At 37.3% G+C, this 19,949-nt stretch overlaps 1 protein-coding gene across 5 annotated transcripts in view; it reads right to left on the bottom strand.

Annotated features, from left to right (window-relative positions):
* Positions 1-19,949, bottom strand: part of ETV1 (ETS variant transcription factor 1) — a 95,183-nt gene that overhangs the window by 8,324 nt on the left and 66,910 nt on the right. For 4 of the 5 annotated variants that reach the window (XM_082632769.1, XM_082632767.1, XM_082632768.1 and 1 more), the window contains 3 exons: positions 10,545-10,611; positions 8,874-8,944; positions 4,574-4,743 (listed from right to left, as the gene is read on the bottom strand). In XM_082632769.1, coding sequence (XP_082488895.1) covers positions 4,574-4,743; positions 8,874-8,944; positions 10,545-10,611 — 308 coding nt within the window. The remainder of the gene's footprint in view (positions 1-4,573; positions 4,744-8,873; positions 8,945-10,544; positions 10,612-19,949) is intronic. The other variant, XM_082632771.1, reaches the window with a different exon arrangement.

Below are 19,949 nucleotides of genomic sequence, written 5' to 3'. Positions count from 1 at the left end.
TTTAAAAAGCTAACAATGGGGCTTCCCTGGTGGCGCAGTGGTTGAGAGTCCGCCTGCCGATGCAGGGGACACGAGTTCATGCCCCGGTCTGGGAAGATCCCACATGCCGCGGAGCGGCTGGGCCCATGAGCCATGGCCGCTGAGCCTGTGCATCTGGAGCCTGTGCTCCGCAACGGGAGGGGCCACAAAGGTGAGAGGCCCGCGTACCGCAAAAAAAAAAAAAAGCTAACAATGGACATCAGTGAATCTTTAATAGACATGACAACTGAACAGCCTGCAAAACTGGAGGGGATGTGAAAATAAATTATTAGTATCTCCTGAAACGGAACAACGATTTCTGAACACTTACGCATTTGTAAGTGATACTTTTCTAGAGGCTCACCAGGAGACACCTAGAAAGTAAAATACCTGCAACAAACTTCAAGACAACACAGTGGAAGTCTTTGGGGAGAGGAAGATGTTTTTTTAATACCATAAGCAGAGTTTGACTTTTATGATGCCAGTTAATTCTCAGCACCATGGGTATCAGTAGACATTTTAAAACAATCAAATTTATTCTTAGAGCTGTTTCAATATCACATTCATTATAAAGTTGAGGGAAATGGGACATACTCATATGCCTGGGAGATGCAGACAAGTTGTGCAAGATGAAGGAATAAGATACAGAAATCTGTTGTACAGCACTGTTCCTACAGTTAAAGATACTGGATTGAACGTGTAAAAAGTTGATAAGAAGATAGATCCCATGTTGTGTTCCTATCATGATAAAAATTTTTTAAAAGATTGAAACTTGGGCTTCCCTGGTGGCGCAGTCGTTGCGAGTCCGCCTGCTGATGCAGGGGACATGGGTTCGTGCCCCGGTCCGGGAAGATCCCACGTGCCGCGGAGCGGCTGGGCCCATGAGCCATGGCCGCTGAGCCTGCACGTCCGGAGCCTGTGCTCCACAACGGGAGAGGCCACAACAGTGAGAGGCCCACGTACCGCAAAAAACAAAACAAAACAAAAGATTGCAACTTAAAATTAACAGATAATATAAATAATTTCCAGGATAGGTTAGACCATCCAACAACTAAGAAAGTCCGTTCAGCCCTCACATATGACCCATCAATCACCACTATATCCAGCGCCACTAAAAGCCAAGGTACCAAACGTAAAACAGATAGCTAGTGGGAAGCAGCCGCATAGCACAGGGAGATAAGCTCAGTGCTTTGTGACCACCTAGAGGGGCGGGATAGGGAGGGTGGGAGGGAGACGCAAGAGGGAGGAGATATGCGGATATATGTATACATATAGCTGATTCACTTTGTTATACAGCAGAAACTAACACACCATTGTAAAGCAATTATACTCCAATAAAGATGTTAAAAAAAAAACACCAAGGTACCATTTTCAACATGGAGTGGGTACGATGGTGGCAATACTTCCAGTAACTTCCTTTTAACACTCCTTCAAAAGAAAACTTTGGCTGTTAATGAGGAGAGTGAAAAGATCTCTATAGCACTCTAGCATTTACCCTTATTACCAAGTGAATTAAACAGGAAAACACAATCGTTCAATTATTATTCAATTTATTTTTAAAAATCAAGCTTGAATATGCAACAGTAAACCTAGAAACCACAATCAGGGCCTGGCTATCAGACTTCTCGATAATTCTTCAGCTCAACAAGCTTGAATATTATCAGAAGACTTCTCCTCTGCATCCTACAGATGCTTCACTATGTCAGTAACTGTTCCCTGGAACAATTCCCCAGAACCCATGATGAATTAAAAAATAACATCCCGTTTTCTCAAATATCTCAAAAAGAGAGATGTTAAAGATTATGTGCTTGCTAAAGTTATCCAAACACACTGAGCAGATAATCAGCGCAAGACTGCAGTCTCACTCAGTATCATTTTAAACCGCAAGAGGAAATACAAAAAGTGGAACTCATGAGTAATTCCAACAAGGATGGCTTCAGAGCCACCTTTCATGAGCTGTGCTGTCACAGACCCTCAATTAACTGCTGTGTAGTTGAAAGAAGAGGGTGACCGTGGGCCACAGAGACTAAAGAAATTTCACAAACATTTTCCAAAGAAGAAATTTAAACATAAGCAGCACAGTCATTGCCTGATGGAAGCAATTGTAGCAGTGAGCAATGCAGCAATCAGAAATGGAATGTTTCATTTTGAACAAAGGGCCTTAGGAGACATTGAGTGCTTATTGCACAATTGCCAGGGAGTTAGGCTGACTCTGAATTCCCCTGTCCTTTTTTACTTTCTGAGTCTGATACAGAAAAGGTGTCTAAATGTTGGTTTGTTGTATGGAACAGAAGTAATTGTATTCCTTCCTGGCATTAAAAAAAAAAAATCACAGAAACTCACAATTTGATGTAACTTAATGGGTCCCCTGGTCAAGTCTCCTATTCTACTTGTTCAAACATGATCAGCTTAAAAATCAACAATTGCTATATAAAGAACTTAATCACGTGCCTAAGTATTTTTACACTTCTGAGTGGATCAATAATCACTGACATAATTCAGTAATTTCCCCTATCTTAACAGATAGATGGCAAAAATAAAAATTGTTTCTGCTCACTTTATTTTAATCACAGATGGATGGAAGTAATTGATATAAACCCCTGTTGAATGTCCTCAGTTCTAGCATGAACCAACTCTTGCAGAGATTATTAACATCTTTCATGAGGTGAAGAGCACACATTCCCATCATGTTAAAGGGCTTTCAAATTACTTTACGCTAAGTGTTTCTAGTCTCAATTTTTAGTGCTTCACATTTTTGCGGTTCTTTCACTTATATCATTTAAGTACACCTACATAAAAAATGAATTTCTTTTGACAGCCAAATTAAGTTTTAGATGCAGTACAAAATTCAAACAGCCAAACATTTAGCCTATACTCAGTAATGGATACTTTGAATTTCTGATTTAACTTGAGCCCTCAAATGCTACCAGCGTATTGATGTAACCCGGAGTACACTTAATTGTGCTAACCATCTCCTCTGATTTCATACTTTATTTAATACATATTCCAATCGGATAATCTCTTAAATCTTAATAAGTAATGTCACCTTATCTTCTGGATATCAAATTAGGACACGTTATCCGATTATGATTAAATACATGGTCTCATAGAGCAGAAAATGCAAGATGTATAGGCCCATTAGCCTAGTCTAGGTTGTAGATGTCTAGTCTACGTGAAACTAATCACTTTGAGTTAAAAAATAGCTGGATATCTCTCTCTGAATTTTTTGACTTTTCTGAGGTGTTTAGATCCTATAGCCAATATGATAAGTCATAGGCATGTTAGCTAAAAGTCTTCCATTGCTTTCTCAGCTAATGTAAACTGAAGTCAATTTTAACAGCAGCAGAGAAAGCATCTTTAATAAGACACAAACATTTCATATAAAAGTCACCTCTCTTTTGAGGTCCAAAATGCTATTTGGTAGGTTATGTTGTAATAATAATAGTAGGCTTGGGACTTCCCTGGTGGTCCAGTGGTAAGGAATCTTCTTGCCAATGAAGGGGACGCGGCTTCGGTCCCTGGTTGGGGAACTAAGATCCCACATGCCGTGGGGCAACTAAGCCCGTGTGCCACAACTATTGAGCTCATGCACCTCAACGAGAGAGAGAAAACCTGCATGCCACAACTAGAGAGAAACCCGAGCACGGCAACGGAGAGACCGCCCCGTAATGAAAAGATCCTGCATGCCTCAACCAAAAAAAGAAAGAAAAAAGTAGGCTTAAGCCTAAAGTTAGTCCTGGGAAGAATAAAAATTGAACTGAGAGGTTTTTCAGGAAAACACTCCATTGGTATGTGCATGGGGGAGGGTTGGAGGAAGTAAGACAGCTGAACAGAATGAAAGGTGTTCCATTTACCTGTATTATCTCTATCCAGAGTCTTCTTAGGTATGGTGACATTTTAAACTTTATTCCTACCTTCCAAAGGAGCGTACACAGCCCAGCTGACTCAAAACAGGTGTCACCAATAATCAAAGGGAAACAATGGTCGTACAGGTCTGTGTCTCCTAAGAAACACTTAAGGAGTAAGAATTTCCCACTGTGGCCCTTGTGTGCCTTTATCGCCCACAGCTATGTCTCCCCTACACCCTCTTACACATGACTTTGTTCTCTAAATGTTCCTCTCTAACCCTCTTGACAAAAATCAAGACTGTCCAAATAATAACTGCTAATTCTCAAGAACAATTCCTCCATACCCAAAACTAGTTGAACTTTGATAGACATCTCCTCTCTTCCTCAAAGACCACCAAACATGCCCAACTTAGATGCACCTTTAGAGACTTCCCAAGCCCTGCTCTCTTGAATAAAGGATTATGCTAATAATCTGGTTGATTTCCTTCAATTCCTGTAGGATGGCATTCAACTGGAAAAAGTCTGCAACATATTCATGTCTTATTTTAAATATATTCCTGCTTTTTTTTTTTTGGCCCACCTTTTAATTCAAAATGTTTCCCTATAGTTTTAAAATTAAAAAATACTTCTTTGGCATATTAATCAAGTATATGTTTCCTTATATTAAAACATATCTGATCTTCCTAACTAGAATCTACTAAACTCACCTCTTCAGGCTCAATCAATTTAAATTCCATGCCTCTCCCAGTCCAGGCAATGAAATGGGAATTTGAAGGGTCGTCCAGAAGAGCTACCAAAAACTGCCAGAGCTGAAGTGATCCCCGCCGCTGGTACGTGGGTCCTTCCCGATACATTCCTGGCTCTTGTTTTATATCTCCTAAATTAAAAACATTTTAAGTTTCTATGATTAGCAATGATATTTACATAAAATTTATATTAAACCAATCACTAAAATGGTTACACCACAACCAATTTAAGGGTTTCTATGAAATATACTGTTACCATTAAATAGGGATTTAAAATAGGTAAAAGGGTGAATATCACCCAGGAATGTACAAATTTACACAACTGTATATATAAAGGTCACTATAAACGCACAAAGGGCAGAATAAATCCATGGATGTCATTTACTTATAAAAATGCTGTATAACTTTTTTTTCTTTAGATACTATTTTAAAAACTATCATACTTCTTTCCTTCATTGTTAATGCCATTACTTACTGCTCTAAGTAACAATGCAGAGGGAGTAATCAGTTTTAAGCTCTGTGCATTTTATTTGCACAAATTAAATTTTGCAATTTGTAAATACCTCATTGACCTGCACATGACAAACTAGTGAAAATTTTAATGCAAATACTTCAAAGCAAAGTTAATAGCATCTTAGACTCTGAGAGTTAAGTAAAAACTAGGACAATGTCATGGGTAATTCAGGGCATTCTGGATTACTGGTATACCATCTTTCTTCCACACCTTCACTGGCACTCTGCTTTCTCAACTGGCAGCAAATGAAAATTCTCTCATTTTTCCTTGTCTCTTGTTTGTATTGCACTTATTTGAGTTTAGCTTGCTATTCTTTTTCTAAAAGTCCAATTTTATAATGTTTATACACACACAAAAAAGAATACACCAGAGTTTTCTGTTATCTATATTTGTAAACAAGAAAGGTTTGTTTGTGCTACATTTATTTGTTATTCATACAAAGTGTAAAAAACTCTATTAAATAGATTACAGCAGCAAAGGTGTTAGTTTCCAATTCTTTGGAATATCTGGCCAGATATTTTGATTTTACCAAAAAACAAACAAACCAAAAAAAAAAAACCACAACTCAGTTTCATGACTACTGATTATTTACTTCTATCTCCAGCAAACTGTCTCAAAAATATGTGGAATGGGCTTCCCTGGTGGCGCAGTGGTTAAGAGTCTGCCTGCCGATGCAGGGGACATGGGTTCATGCCCCGGTCCGGGAGGATCCCACATGCCGCGGAGCAGCTGGGCCCGTGAGCCATGGCCGCTGGGCCTGCGCGTCTGGAGCCTGTGCTCCGCAGCTGGAGAGGCCACAACAGTGAGAGGCCCGTGTACCGCAAAAAAAAAAAAAAAAAAAAAAAAAAAAATGTGGAATTAGTCACATTGGGGATTGAATGTCTAGGGCCCTACAAGCATATCACTATTAATGCATGACTTTCTCTCCTTCACTAAAAAAACAATTGAGACAGAATATATTCGAGCCGATCTTCTGACATTAAGTGTGAATTATAAACCAGACTGAATCACGAGCTTTTAAAAAATTTCCTTTGGTCAAGAGACAGAAATACACCTCTTAAAATAATTACAGAAAGAACACTTTAAAAACCTAAACCAGGGCTTCCCTGGTGGCGCAGTGGTTGAGACTCCACCTGCCGATGCAGGGGACACGGGTTCGTGCCCCGGTCCGGGAAGATCCCACATGCCGCAGAGCGGCTGGGCCCGTGAGCCATGGCCGCTGAGCCTGCACGTCCAGAGCCTGTGCTCCGCAACGGGAGAGGCCACAACAGTGAGAGGCCCGCGTACCTAAACCAAAATAAATTCACTCAACAGCTGCTAAAAATCATTATGTTGTTTTGGTCTAAACTAGAAAATATAGAAGTGTCTCTTCATACTGATTTCAATGACAGGTTTATGTATCTCAGTTTTTCCTTCTGAGATTTAGAAATTTTCATGGGGGTAACTGAGAAATTATGCAGATAGAGTGAAACACTGTCAGATTCAGATTTTCTAACCTTTAGATTGCTTCTGCCTATAAATGTAACTGATCATACTGGCCTTGTACAATGAAAAAATAACCCTTTGTTCTTCTTTCTTCTTGTTCTCTATTCCTTATAAAATGTAAGCCCAATACTATCTTCCCAAAAATATTTTCTTAGTATAAAATTGAGGAGTATTTAAAAGCCAAAGGGAAAAAATAATCAAGACAGTTAGCTTCCCCAAACATGTAAGTGACTTAGACTTTGCCCTGTTAGATTATATCATAATCCGGTCTACAGTTTTGAGCTATTTTCCTTCCTTATATGCCCATACTAATTATCGCAATTTCTTAAAATGTTAAGCTCACTAAGCATGAAAGAAACTGATGAAGGTCATGCCAAAAAGTAGACTTTATGCTTTATCTCAAGAGAAAAAGCTGGATTTTAAGGATTTTGATGTTCTGCGAATGATGCTAAAGAAAATAACACAGATCACACCTCTGAAACTCAAAGGTTAAAAGTAACATCTAGGGCTTCCCTGGTGGCGCAGTGGTTGAGAATCTGCCTGCTAATGCAGGGGACACGGGTTCGAGCCCTGGTCTGGGAGGATCCCACATGCCGCGGAGCAACTAGGCCCGTGAGCCACGACTACTGAGCCTGCGCGTCTGGAGCCTGTGCTCCGCAACAAGAGGCCGCGATAGTGAGAGGCCCGCGCACCGCGATGAAGAGTGGCCCCCGCTTGCCACAACTAGAGAAAGCCCTTGCACAGAAATGAAGACGCAACACAGCAAAAATAAACAAATTAATTAATAAAAACTCCTACCCCCAACATCTTAAAAAAAAAAAAAAAAAAGTAACATCTATTATAGAGTAAGGCTGAAAAAGTGATCCCTATTGGAGTTTAACCCTGTGACCTTGGCATGAATTTAGCAGTGTAAAGGGAGGCTAAGGAAACAGATCTTCCCAAGACTTATATCACCCCTTCTGAAAAGTCTATGTGTAGCGAAAGCCTGGGGAACACAGTAGACTTCAAGCAGCTAATTAGAGACTGAGAAGCAATCTGCACATACACTTTGCTATTTAAATAATGACAATTAAAAACTCCTGAGAGGTACCCAGGCCATTACAGCCATGATCCCCAAAGTTTGTGCAATCAGCTAATCAGAGGGCCCCTGCTCATTTCCTGTTAAACAATCAAAGCAGGAAATATGGAGACCACTCTGAAGAACCACTAAGTCAATCAACTGTTCACTTTTTACCCAAGCCTCTGTGTAGATGCTGACTGCGGCCACGTTTGTCAAGAAAAGAAGATTCGGGGCTTCCCTGGTGGCGCAGTGGTTAAAAATCTGCCTGCCAATGCAGGGGACACGGGTTCGAGCCCTGGTCTGGGAAGATCCCACATGCCGCGGAGCAACTAAGCCCGTGAGCCACAACTACTGAGCCTGCGCGCCTGGGGCCTGTGCTCCGCAATGGGAGAGGCCGCGACAGTGAGAGGCCCGCGCACCGCGATGAAGAGTGGCCCCAGCTCGCCGCAACTGGAGAAGGCTGTTGCACAGAAACGAAGACCCAACACAGCCAAAAATAAAATATAAAATAAATAAATTTATAAAAAAAAAATAAAAAAAAATAAAAAAGAAAAGAAGATTCTAACTTGACACCCCTTTCTAACGTGGGGGGGGTGATATTTTCATTTTCATTGCCACAGCAAATGATATTAAAAGAGTGATGCTTTCCTAACTCCATCTGAAGCAATTACAAAGTAATGTCACATTAGTAACGAACATCTTCCCAGGGGAAAAACAAAAAAGGAAGACTCACAATCACTAACTAAATGGGCAGCTGTATTGCTCCTGTGTTCCATAATGCATCTTTTCGTGAACAATAAAAGGCAAGAGCCTGCATTAGTCATCCATGCATCCACAGTAGCATGCTTTCTTCTCTGCTTTGTTAATTACGGGATCAGCTCTCAATAAATCTTGAGCAACAAGCTGCATGTTCTCAGCCAGGCAATGGAAAGGGTCCTCTTATTCTACATAAAGCTCAGCAAGAATGATACTCTGTCTAACTCTAAAAATGGGATCTGTCACAGGACAAAAGAAAAAAGCTTCTTAATGGGCAAAGGAAAGGGAATTTATAAGAGGCAAAGTTTAGTGAGACTTGAGTGCATCGTAAGTGATGGGCATAAAAATCGTTAAGTAGCGATGTTGACTGCTTTCAGGAGAGGCGAAGGTGATCTCACCACACCCTCTTACAGAAATCAAAACTTGATACACAATGAAAAACCTACCATCGAATTTCTCTGGGACAACACAGGTGTCATCATAAAACTGCCTGGGGCCCTTTTCAAACATGCAGCCTGTGGGGGGAAATGAAATACATTTATTCATGACAGAAATAACACTCACAAATAAAATCAAAATATAACCATTAACACAAAAACGGAGGTAGAAAAGGACTCTTCTATTTTTCCACTCTGTGACCTTGGACACATTATTTAACCTCTGTGCCTCAGTCTCCTCATCTATAAAATGGGAATGATAATAAAGTATCTACCTTATAGGGTTGTTGTGAGGATTAAATGATTTAATATATGCAACTTTAGAACACTGCCTAGCACATGGTAATACATGAGAGTTAACAATTTATATTATTACTAACCGAAGCATAGAGCTTACATAAACACTGGCAAAGCTGGGATGTATAACGTATCATTTCCTTTTCCATTTTCTTCCAAGTTTTGTTATTCAACCAGATGAGAGGGAAATCAGAGTGAATTACTGTCATGTACCTTGCATTATGACCCTGATGAACTGAAACAGGTACGATTTTACCCCCTTACTTCTTTGGAGAAATATTTAGCTAGGTTAACTTTCTCATGTTTTCATCTTCAATAGCCAAGGCAGTTAAAAAAAACTTTCCCTTTTTGCTGTAACATAACTAACTCCATAGGAAAAATGCAAAATAAATTGACAGCTTTTCACAATCATTTTCTCCCCCAAATATCCTTGACTGTGGGACCTTCAATTAATTGCTGTTATCTTTCATGACCAGGAAGAAATTTCCCGTAGTTTAGTCACAGTTTTATTTCTCAAAAGTATTGGTCTCTGTGGTAGGTACATAATATTAAAAATAGCAACAATAATTATATTGCATTTGTGCAAAATTTTTGGTCTCATATTTTCTGGATTTACCATCTCATAATACTATCCTTTAAACATGGGGATTTACTTCTATTAATGTTATTTAAACAAAACAACGAATATTGGACTCAACCTAGAAGGATGGATCTAAGTCATTCACTGAAGATACATAGTGTTGACATCAAGGACCATGCATATAATTCCAGAAATACTTTAAAGGGGAGTCTTCTATCCAGATAAAATCATCTTCATTCATTACTTTGCAGGTATCATGCCTATTAGAACAAAACTTTCCCGCCACGTTTACCATAACACATCCACAACAGAAAACTCCTTTTCTAAGTCTCTTATGTGAAAGTCCATTCTTAACAATTACTTGTCCCAAAATGTAAAATCTAGGATATTTAAAGGTGAATGTATTTAAATCAATGGTGCTTTATTTCAAAACAGTGACTTAGGTCTCTAAAGCAAAACTGAAAATTCCTCAAAGATACATTTCAGTAGAAAGCAGTAAGGTAAGGTGATCTTATAAAAGCACATGTTCTCTTTCAAAAGGATGTAGTTGCTGGCAAAAAAGAACAGAGAAGTCCACTTTTCAGCTGTTTATATGCACATGACTCATGTTAACAACCAAATATAAGAGATCATGACCTGAAAAATCTTCCTTTTACTTTAAAAAGAAAAGTTCTAAAATAATGGTTTAGTGGACATAAGTGATTTTCCCCATGTGTAATATAATGATAATCTGACAGCATCCTTAGGATGTCCAATTATGTTGACAGGTATTTACAAGAATTTCAATAGTGGAAAACTTAACTTCTGTTCTGCTGGGATGAGCCAGGAAGCCTTCTTGCCTCATATAAATGGAGTGGCAGCTAGGCACTTCTGCAAGAGGAAACAACATCGGTCAAAGATGTCTGGAGCTGAAAATGTGCTGTTATCAGTGGACAGAGTGCAGAAAGGAAAAGTAACAGAAACTGACATGAGTCTCTTGAGGGGAACTTGTCAACACATAGTTAACATTTCAGGCAGGGCCCACACAAGAAACGTAAGGATGAGACGCATGCCATGGTGGATACTGATTCTCCTGAACAGGCAGGTGAATTCAAAGTTTTACCCACACCAACCTTACTAAAGTAAAGGTGGCTCTACCAGCAACCCTGCATAAATGCTACTGTGTCCTCAAACAGTGTCATGAGTTAAAAAATATTTCAGGACATGTATGGAATAACTTTGTATACTCAATGTCATCCAAAGCAAAGATCAATAAAAGACTCATTCATAGTTTATTTCATGAACAACTGGCTAGAAATTATTATGAGAAGACGAAATTGTTACATCTCTTAAAATTACTCCAGCCTAGTAAGGTGACTGCTCTTTTTTCTTCAGACAGAAACATGACTGGCTTTTCATTTTGTTAAGCTCACAGGTCAGATCCAAAAACAGTGAGGCTATAAAAGAGAAATCCAACAACTTCTGAGCAAACACCATTGTTACCTTAAGAGTGAGGCCTTGCCTGTGTGACCAAGTTAACTCATCCCTGAGAAAATAAAACTTGGTTAATGGTTAAGCTTGAGTCATAGTGATGGTTGTGTATCTAATGTGTTTAGTAGCTTTCGATATGGAGAAAAGGAAAGATATATTAGATTAAGAGACAAAAGATTAAAATTCAAGTCCTTCATTTACTACTAATAAAGCTACATGACTTTAGATAAGCCATTTTGTGTCTAAGTTTATATAAAACAAAGGGTTGGGTGAGATGTTATCTGAGTCTTTTATTGTCCCTAGTTATTTAACTCTGAATATAGAAGTTCACTCACATAACCAGAGGTCTATTCATGGTGAAGAGAGTGAAGTTTCAACCTCAAGACCCTCTACTTGCAAGAGCCCTACTGAAATCCTATGCCTAATTTTGTATATGTCATTTCCTTTTCTTTCTCTTTCAGAGGGTTCCCCAAATTTTATAAGTTTTAGGTACCAAAAACCTGGGCCCAACCTTACATATAACATATATAGGTTCCACAGGAATATATACACATGTGATTAAGTTGATTCTATCTTCTGTATGTATTACTTAAGTTTTTAAAACAACATGTACAAAAATAAATGTATAAAAGATATATGACGAGTGTCCTATTTAATATAAGAATACATCTTCCTTTCCACCACTTATAGTAAGCCCTTAACTTCTGAACAAGTAATAACATTTAAATGAATGGGAATCCAATGGCCCTTATCTCTCTTTAACTATCCATCTATAGACTTTCATGCTGTAATAGATAATGAGCACTATTTAGCCCAGATGTCATTCTTTCTTGGTCTGGAATGTTCCATTTTTAAAGTCTACCTGATGTTCTAAAATTTTTTCTAGTGATAAATATCAACCAAAATATGAGATATTATTTCACAGAAAAAAAGCTTATCTTATGTGGTTTTAGTCAAAAATAGCTTAATGGCGATCCCTAATAGCAGTAATATTGAAAAGTATGTGGCAATCAATGGCTTACAAGCCGAAAATACTGTAAAACTCATTTTCAAACACTTTATTACACTGCGCCTTCTTTCTATAAAGTATTATGTAGTATATAATTCTGACCCTACAGGGTTAAACTGTGCTTTCTGATATCAGTGCTTACAATAGGGTTGCAGTGGAGTTGATCTTCTGGGTTAACAAATGATTAGCAATGCATTTTATCCCAACTCTTTAACCGATGGTACTTCAAATTAATTTTTAATGTTATTTTGATTTATTACCAAGGCGTAAGTTCCCTCAGGCAGCTGGGCCTGGAAGGGAGAGTGTTAATGACTCTGCCATCAGCTCCCCAGCTGCTTAGAGGCAAGCATTTTGTTGTACCAATGTTGACACCCTGCCACAAAATACTTTTACTGACTGCTGCCCAGCTGGAGTGTGGCTGTAAAAACAGCTGGCTGGCTCTGGAGGCAGCTAGGAAATGTATAGGTTAAACTCTATTATATATTAAGTGTGACTAAATGTAGTTTCCTCCCCAAAGGGGGAGAAAAAGCGGAAGAAAGAAAATGCAAGCGTTTCTGAGAAACCCACTATTCAAAGTTGAAGGGTCGGCTTATAAAAGTGCCCTAACATCAGATGAAATAATCAAAATCCTGGAAAACTAGACATTTGACATCAAAGATAGGATTTGATGGATAATTTCACTAATACTCATGTCTATTGAACTAGCTGATTTATTGGTTTTTGTTGTACTTGCTCTGTAATATTATTCATAAATTCTACTTATTTTTCTATGATATTTAAAGTATACTGATTTAAAATTCATCATAAATTAATGACATAAAATATGGCTAATGCCAGAAACTCCATTACATTTCCAAAGGCTCAACTTGTGGTCTAAGTTCTAAACAAAAAAGCACTGAACAGCAATTTAGAAAAAAGTGCATACATGAGAACATATTTGTGATTATGCCAGTTCTTAATACTATTTATTACACCCCAGAGTAAATAAAATTAACATCTAGCTCTTGAAATTGAGACACTTGGCCAGCATTGTTTAAGTCCAGTCTATCTTTAAAATCGGTGTCCTCTATATGGTCCAGAGAAGCCTGAAAAAAATATGGCTAAGAGAAGTTTATTCCCCTAAAGTAACTAAAGTCATGTTATCCTAAAGTGATATCAGTTAATTTATGACCATCAGAGTGGGTCAGAGTCTAATCAAATTGTAGAAACATTTCCAAAGTGATTATTCAATCAAATGACTAACATGGTTAATTAGGAGCCATAAACATTGCTCTGAAGTTCATCAAAGTAATGACTTGCCCAGAAAAATTACTGCTAATTAAATTGCCTGCTGCTTTCATTTCTACCTTATCTAATAAAAAATCCAACCAATGAAGTTTGGCATTACATTTTAACTTTTGCTAAATGCTCAACTCAGATCCAAACTAGCTAAGTGGTGATTTCAAAGGGAAATGTTTTGTAGCAGGGAATGGAGGCATTTCATACGTATTCGTTTATGTTTATCCATGAAATAAAACTTACATAATTCAGTGACAATAATAAGCTGCAGTTTATCCTATTCACAAACGTTAAGATGAGAGCATATTTACACTGTCTCAATATGCATCCATAATTATCATCTTAGGATCATTAGTATGGCAGTGATTACAAACATTCACCTTGTCATCTAAGAGACCTGGTTTTGAATCTCAGTTCTGATATTTTATGGGAGTATAACATTTTGTTAGTTATTTAACACCTCTTAACTCTCAACCTCCACATCTGTAAAATGGGAATAACGGTGATTTCCTTCAAAGGGTTTTTGGAAGACCATATGGAGTAAGCCACAGGCAACATTCTGCCCACTTTCTGCTAACACTGAGGATTCAATATAAGGTACTTATTATTATTATTATTATTATTATTATTTTTTTTTTGCAGTACATGGGCCTCTCACTGTTGTGGCCTCTCCCGTTGCGGAGCACAGGCTCCAGACGCACAGGCCCAATGGCCATGGCTCACGGGCCCAGCCGCTCCGCGGCATGTGGGATCTTCCCGGACCGGGGCACGAACCCGTGTCGCCTGCATTGGCAGGTGGACTCTCAACCACTGCACCACCAGGGAAGCCCCTAAGGTACTTATTATTAACAGAATCTATTTTTAAGTCAACCTCACAAGTATTTAAACTGTGTGAATCACTGTACTTAAAACCAGAAATAATTACATATCAAAATTACTTTTGTAACTTAATTTGCTATTCTTAAATCATGTATCTATTGAGATGGTTGACATTGCTTATTCGTGTACTTATTCAGTAGTATTCTTCATAAATCTATTAACCTATGATATTTAAAATATACTGATTTTAAATTCATTATAAATTTATGATTTATAAGGTTTAAGTGAGAAGCTCCATTATATTTTCAGAATATTTGGAGGTACCTCTTTTGAGCTTCTTTTTACAGTATTACTCCCTGATATTTGATGCTAAATGGCTTTAGTCTAAAAAGTTTTAAATTCAATCTGTAAATTGAATTATATATATTTAATTTAGGGTAAAGGATTTTTTTTTATTATTTGGAAACTTATGGATCAAAGAGCTCTTCAGCATGACCTTAGGACGGGGCCAAATCAGTTTGCAGAAACTAAACTGCCTATAATTTGTCACAGATGAGTTTATGGTGATGAAAGCTGATCTAATATGCTGCAAAAATTCAAAGCAGCAAAGCACTGTTGTCATTTTAATGCGCTAGTCATAGTCACTGTGGCAGAAGTTAAGAAGACGTAAACTAACACACTAAACTACCTGATTTGATTAGTCTTCACCTTTAGTAACGCAGTTAAAATTTCCTTTAAATTAAGATAAGCAAGTATGAAACTAAAAAGCTGTTTCTTGACCTGCATTTTAAAACTGTCTTGGGAAACATAATACTGATTCAGGAAGCTTTACCAAAGGTCTGCCCACAAAGTGCAGTTTTGAATTTGCTAGGCACTTTTCTGATTTGCATATGCGTTGCCCCATAGTATGGGATGATGTTTCTTCTTCAGGGCATGGTTTGCCTGAAGTTTCTAGGAGCTGTAACAGGCCGGATCAGAGAGAAACTATTTGCCACAGTTGTATGAGACATCCCTATAACTTGTTGAAATTGTTTGTTATCAAATAGTGTACAAAGCTGAAAACACTTCAGATTGTAAACTCTAAATAAGGGGGAAAAAGCACCTTGCTTTCATTTGATGCTTCTAGTTAAATTCCTGGAGAAACAACCAGTGTGATAACTTAATTAAGCATTCAAATCTCTGAGAGTAAATGAGAAATCCCAGTAAAACAGACATAAGTTCGATGTTGTATTTTAATGTGATTTTGCTTTCATGTGAGTGTGCACTGCAGAGATGGATTGATGACACACTTAACTAACTCCTCGAGGAAGTGATGTAACAAGATCAAGTCCACCTAAGCTTGTTTATGGTATAATGATGATGGTGGAAATTAAAACTCCAGGGCCAAAATGTGTGTGTCAACATACATCTGAAATTAACAGGTACTTGGTGAGAAATGTGCTTGTGTGTGTGTGTACTTCAGTGTAAACACAGGAGTTTAAACAAGTTTTCAAAGACATTTATTTATCATCTAAACAAATACTGAGCTGTACCAAGAACTAATGGCATCAATCTCTTTCAAGAAAGAAGAGCATTATGACAGATCTTGCCTAAGTTTTGTCTTTCTTAAACTTAAGTTTTTTGTTTTTTCTCATTTCCTGGCAAACTCAGTTTAATGTTTAAAATCCAAAGGTTTTCCAGAGTGCATAAATAAATGAGCTTCATAAAGATGTATTTAAATGCACAGGTCTTCACATACATACTAGTGTAGCATCCTTGTACTCTGCATTTCCACTTGCCACATGAAGAGATTTTGTGTAGCTAATCAAGAAAATATATTTTGTAAAGTGTTCTAAAAAGGATGCTAACCTGAGGATTTTTTTACACCCATACAATCTATTTATAGAACAAACCTGAAAGTAATTAACTCTAAAAAATAAGGCCCAGTATTAATATGTCTGAATTCAAGTGTGAAGGCTTTAAGTCAAGTTTTATAAGATCTATCTGTTGTCAGTCACAAAAGCTCTATATAGCAACTTAGTCATTGAAACTCATGTGAAGAAGGTAGAAAAGTTGGAGGTGGCTGAAACCTTAAGAGAGTGATGCATTTGGTATTACTTCACTCACACTTAGATGGGAGCTTTGTCATTAGGATTTTTAGTAAACTGTGTATAAGTAATGTAAAATCTGCAGAGATATTTCTTTTGCCACAGATCAGATGTACTAAATCTACTGTTGACAGACTTTGAGGACAGAAACAGAACTATGTCAGTCTTTGTATGCCTAGAATAGTGCTTGCAAAACCTTAAAAAAGAAAAAAAAAGTAACACAGTTATCTGCATTCAGATGCTTTTAAAACTTAAAGGCTACATAACCTAAAATAACAGCATAGAATTTTACCTAAGAAACCACAAACTTCTCTTGTAAGCATCTGGGTTATTTTGCTTTTCTTTTCTTTTTCTTTTTTTTTTTTTTTTGCAGGGGACAGTATCCTACACAAATAACCGCCACATTCAAAGAGGATTAGCTTATGGTGATCTAGTTGGCTCACAGTTTTACAAGTTTTACAAGCCTGTGGAGGTTTCAGTAAGTTAGAGTTGAAAATAAAGTTGAAATGATAGGAAACACAATTGCACAAAATAAGCACAATTTTAACTCTGACTACTTATTAGATATTATTGCACTCTGACAATTAACGGAAGTTTTAAAAAAATATATGAGAAAAGATGCCATTAGTTGCCAAAACAGGCCACAAAAAAAATTCTGAAGTGGGGGAATTTTTCATGATGAGCTTCAATACTGAATTGTTCCCTTTCTGGAACCTACACAATTTGAAACAAATACATCATGAATTGCTTTGTCCTCTCACTCATTTCTCCTTGGATCACCTCAATATTCAGATGATTTAGTTTCCTTGCTTTAAACACGAATGACACTAGCAGTAAGTTCAGTATGATTGTTTCACTACGTCAGAAACAGCATAATTGTACACTATCTTGTTGGCTATGCACAATATGATTGTTTTAACATAAGAATATCTCTCTTATTTTGTCTTATCCTTTAGCACCAACGTGTATTTATAAATATTAGAAATAATAGTGGCACCTCATTCAAGAACTAGCAACAGTCTGAGGAAATCTCTAGAAGTTAAGATAAAATCCTATCAACAGAAATCCTTATTCTAATTGCCTGGACCCCTAACACTATATTAGCAATTTTACAAACATAGTCATATTTAATCCTTACAAAAACACAAAAGGTATAGGAATTATTTTCCCCTTTCCATGAATGAGGAAACTGAGGACAAAAGAGGTAACAAAACATGCTCAAAATGACATTAGTAGTAAATAGGTAACAGGTCCAGGATTCAGTATAATGTTTCCAGTGTCATACCAAGTGGGTGGTTTTATTTTTTAATGCTAAGAATAACAAAAACATGTGGATAAAAACAGTGAACTGTGAGGGCCCACACACTGAAAAGAAGGGTTAGCAGAATGGAATGTTCAAAGATACTTTTCTAAACTTAAGAGAAGAGTAAATAAATCATAATGATATATGCGTGTCATTCTTTCAGTTTTGCCTTGCTTTGTTTTTCACATGTGTTTTTGAATAGCTATCTTTGTAAGATTTTCAAGACTGTATTAGAAGCAATTAAATAGAAAATTTACACACATGTACACACATGATAAAAACAATAATCTATTTAATCTGAAAAAAATTCCTTGAAAAGATTTCAATTAAGTTATGCCTATGTTAGGTAAAAATATTTTATGAAATAAAAAGTCTCCCTTTCCTCTAAACTATTAAATAGTTAAGTCACTTAAGTATAGAGATCCTTTAAGTGTAAAATATTCTATAACAATATTCTAAACCTAAACATATATACTCAGATATATACTTGTAAAAGATAAATATTTATCTTCCCTCTCTTGTTCACATTTATGAAACACACACACAGAGGGAGAAATCCAAATGCGCATCCTTAAACTGTCTCATTTAATTGCAAATCTTAGTTGCACATATGAAAACAGTTGTATGTTCATCTCACCCACTCGCAATAAGCAGTTCTGGGCCTAAGCATCCTGGTTGTTTTCTTTAAAAAGAAACTAAAAATCCCACACTAAAAAAGTACACCCCCCTCCCCATTCTAATTCCCTTTTTTCATGCTAGTTCAACTCACAAGCAGATTATCTCTCCCTTCCCCCTTTCCTGCCTGTAAAATCCAAGTTAGACAAACACTGTGTGGCTGAAATGACATATTTGAATGGAATTCAGACCCACCAGTTCCTGTTTATGTTTCTGATTTGAGAATGTTGTCTTCTCATTCACTATACATTAGGAACACTGCAAGGCCATAAATAGTGTCAGGTTACATGCAGGCAGGACCAATGAGCATTAATCATTACTTCCAGTCAACTGGCAAAAGCAGCAGCTGATGGAACACTATACCCTTCAGCTCTGTATAAATGGACATTCCAGAGAGTAAAGAGTGTGTGTGTGTGTGTGTGTGTTTCCTTTCAGTCTCCATTTTATGAATGAAACTCCAGGCTCTATAGAGTCCATTCATGTAAGAGAAATGCTTACAGGGCTCTGCCCCTAGGGATCAATCAGTCATGGGTAAAACTGATATGATTGGTTTAAGACAGCCTTCAGCCTTCCATTACTGACTTAAAATACAGTCCCTGTCCATTTGACCTGTGTTAATGCATAAAGAGTAAATCCAGACCATAGTCTCAATTCTCAAATCAAATCACTAGCCAATGCCACTTACTGTAACTGTAGATTTAGAGCATACTGAAGTATTTCTTAGAAAAACTGATAGAGTGGACCAAAGTACTGTTCAGGGAGATTTGCTATTTTAACCCAGAACTGAATGAGGAAAACTCATACGAGATCTGCTAAGCAATATAAAGCAAAGTCAAATTGTGAGCTCTATTATAATAACAAAATCAATTAGGAAGGCATCACTGTCACTTTTCACAATTTAAGCACCTAAAAATCAGAGATTAACTGATCTACTAGTCCACAAATCACACACTGAGAAAAAGAAAATTATATTTGGATGCTAGAGAAACAGGTAAGATGTTAATTTTTTCTGAAGGATCAATAGCTCATTCCTTTAAATTCCCAAGTGATTCTCTACTTGAAATTCTTGGAGCAATGGTTTCAAAGTTAGGAGGGAAAAAAATCAGCTGCCATGTTTTAGGAGAAAATGTGGCCATAAGCAAATGATGCTTAGTAATGGAGTAGGGCCAAGGCTTGGCCTTTGGGAGTGTTAAATATCAGGTACAAAAAGCCAAAGTTCATGGAACCATAATCATCGTTGTGCTGGAAATTACTAAAGATGGTAATGCTTAAAAATACCTAGAATTTTTAGGAGGGAAGAAAACTATTTATGAGCAATCATGGGAATGATTTGAAAAGAGTCAGTCCAATACCAAACACTGTTAAAACATATAATGGGTTTTATCAGCCATCTGTAACTTGGTCCTTGACTCCAGAGGGAAGAAAATATACTTTTCTCTTCCAGTGACCTGAAGCCATTTTGGGAAATAGTTGCAGTCAACAATCCCTGAATATATCTCTAACTGATTTCTCATAGGATCTTTGCTATGCCTATAGAAGAAGGAATGAGGAGAAACATGAAAAATAC

Source organism: Mesoplodon mirus, assembly GCF_964341445.2.
Source record: "Mesoplodon mirus genome assembly, chromosome: 9".
Lineage (NCBI taxonomy): Eukaryota > Metazoa > Chordata > Mammalia > Artiodactyla > Ziphiidae > Mesoplodon > Mesoplodon mirus.
The sequence above is the reverse complement of the archived record's forward strand: the minus strand, read 5'-3'. Positions and strand labels throughout refer to the sequence as shown.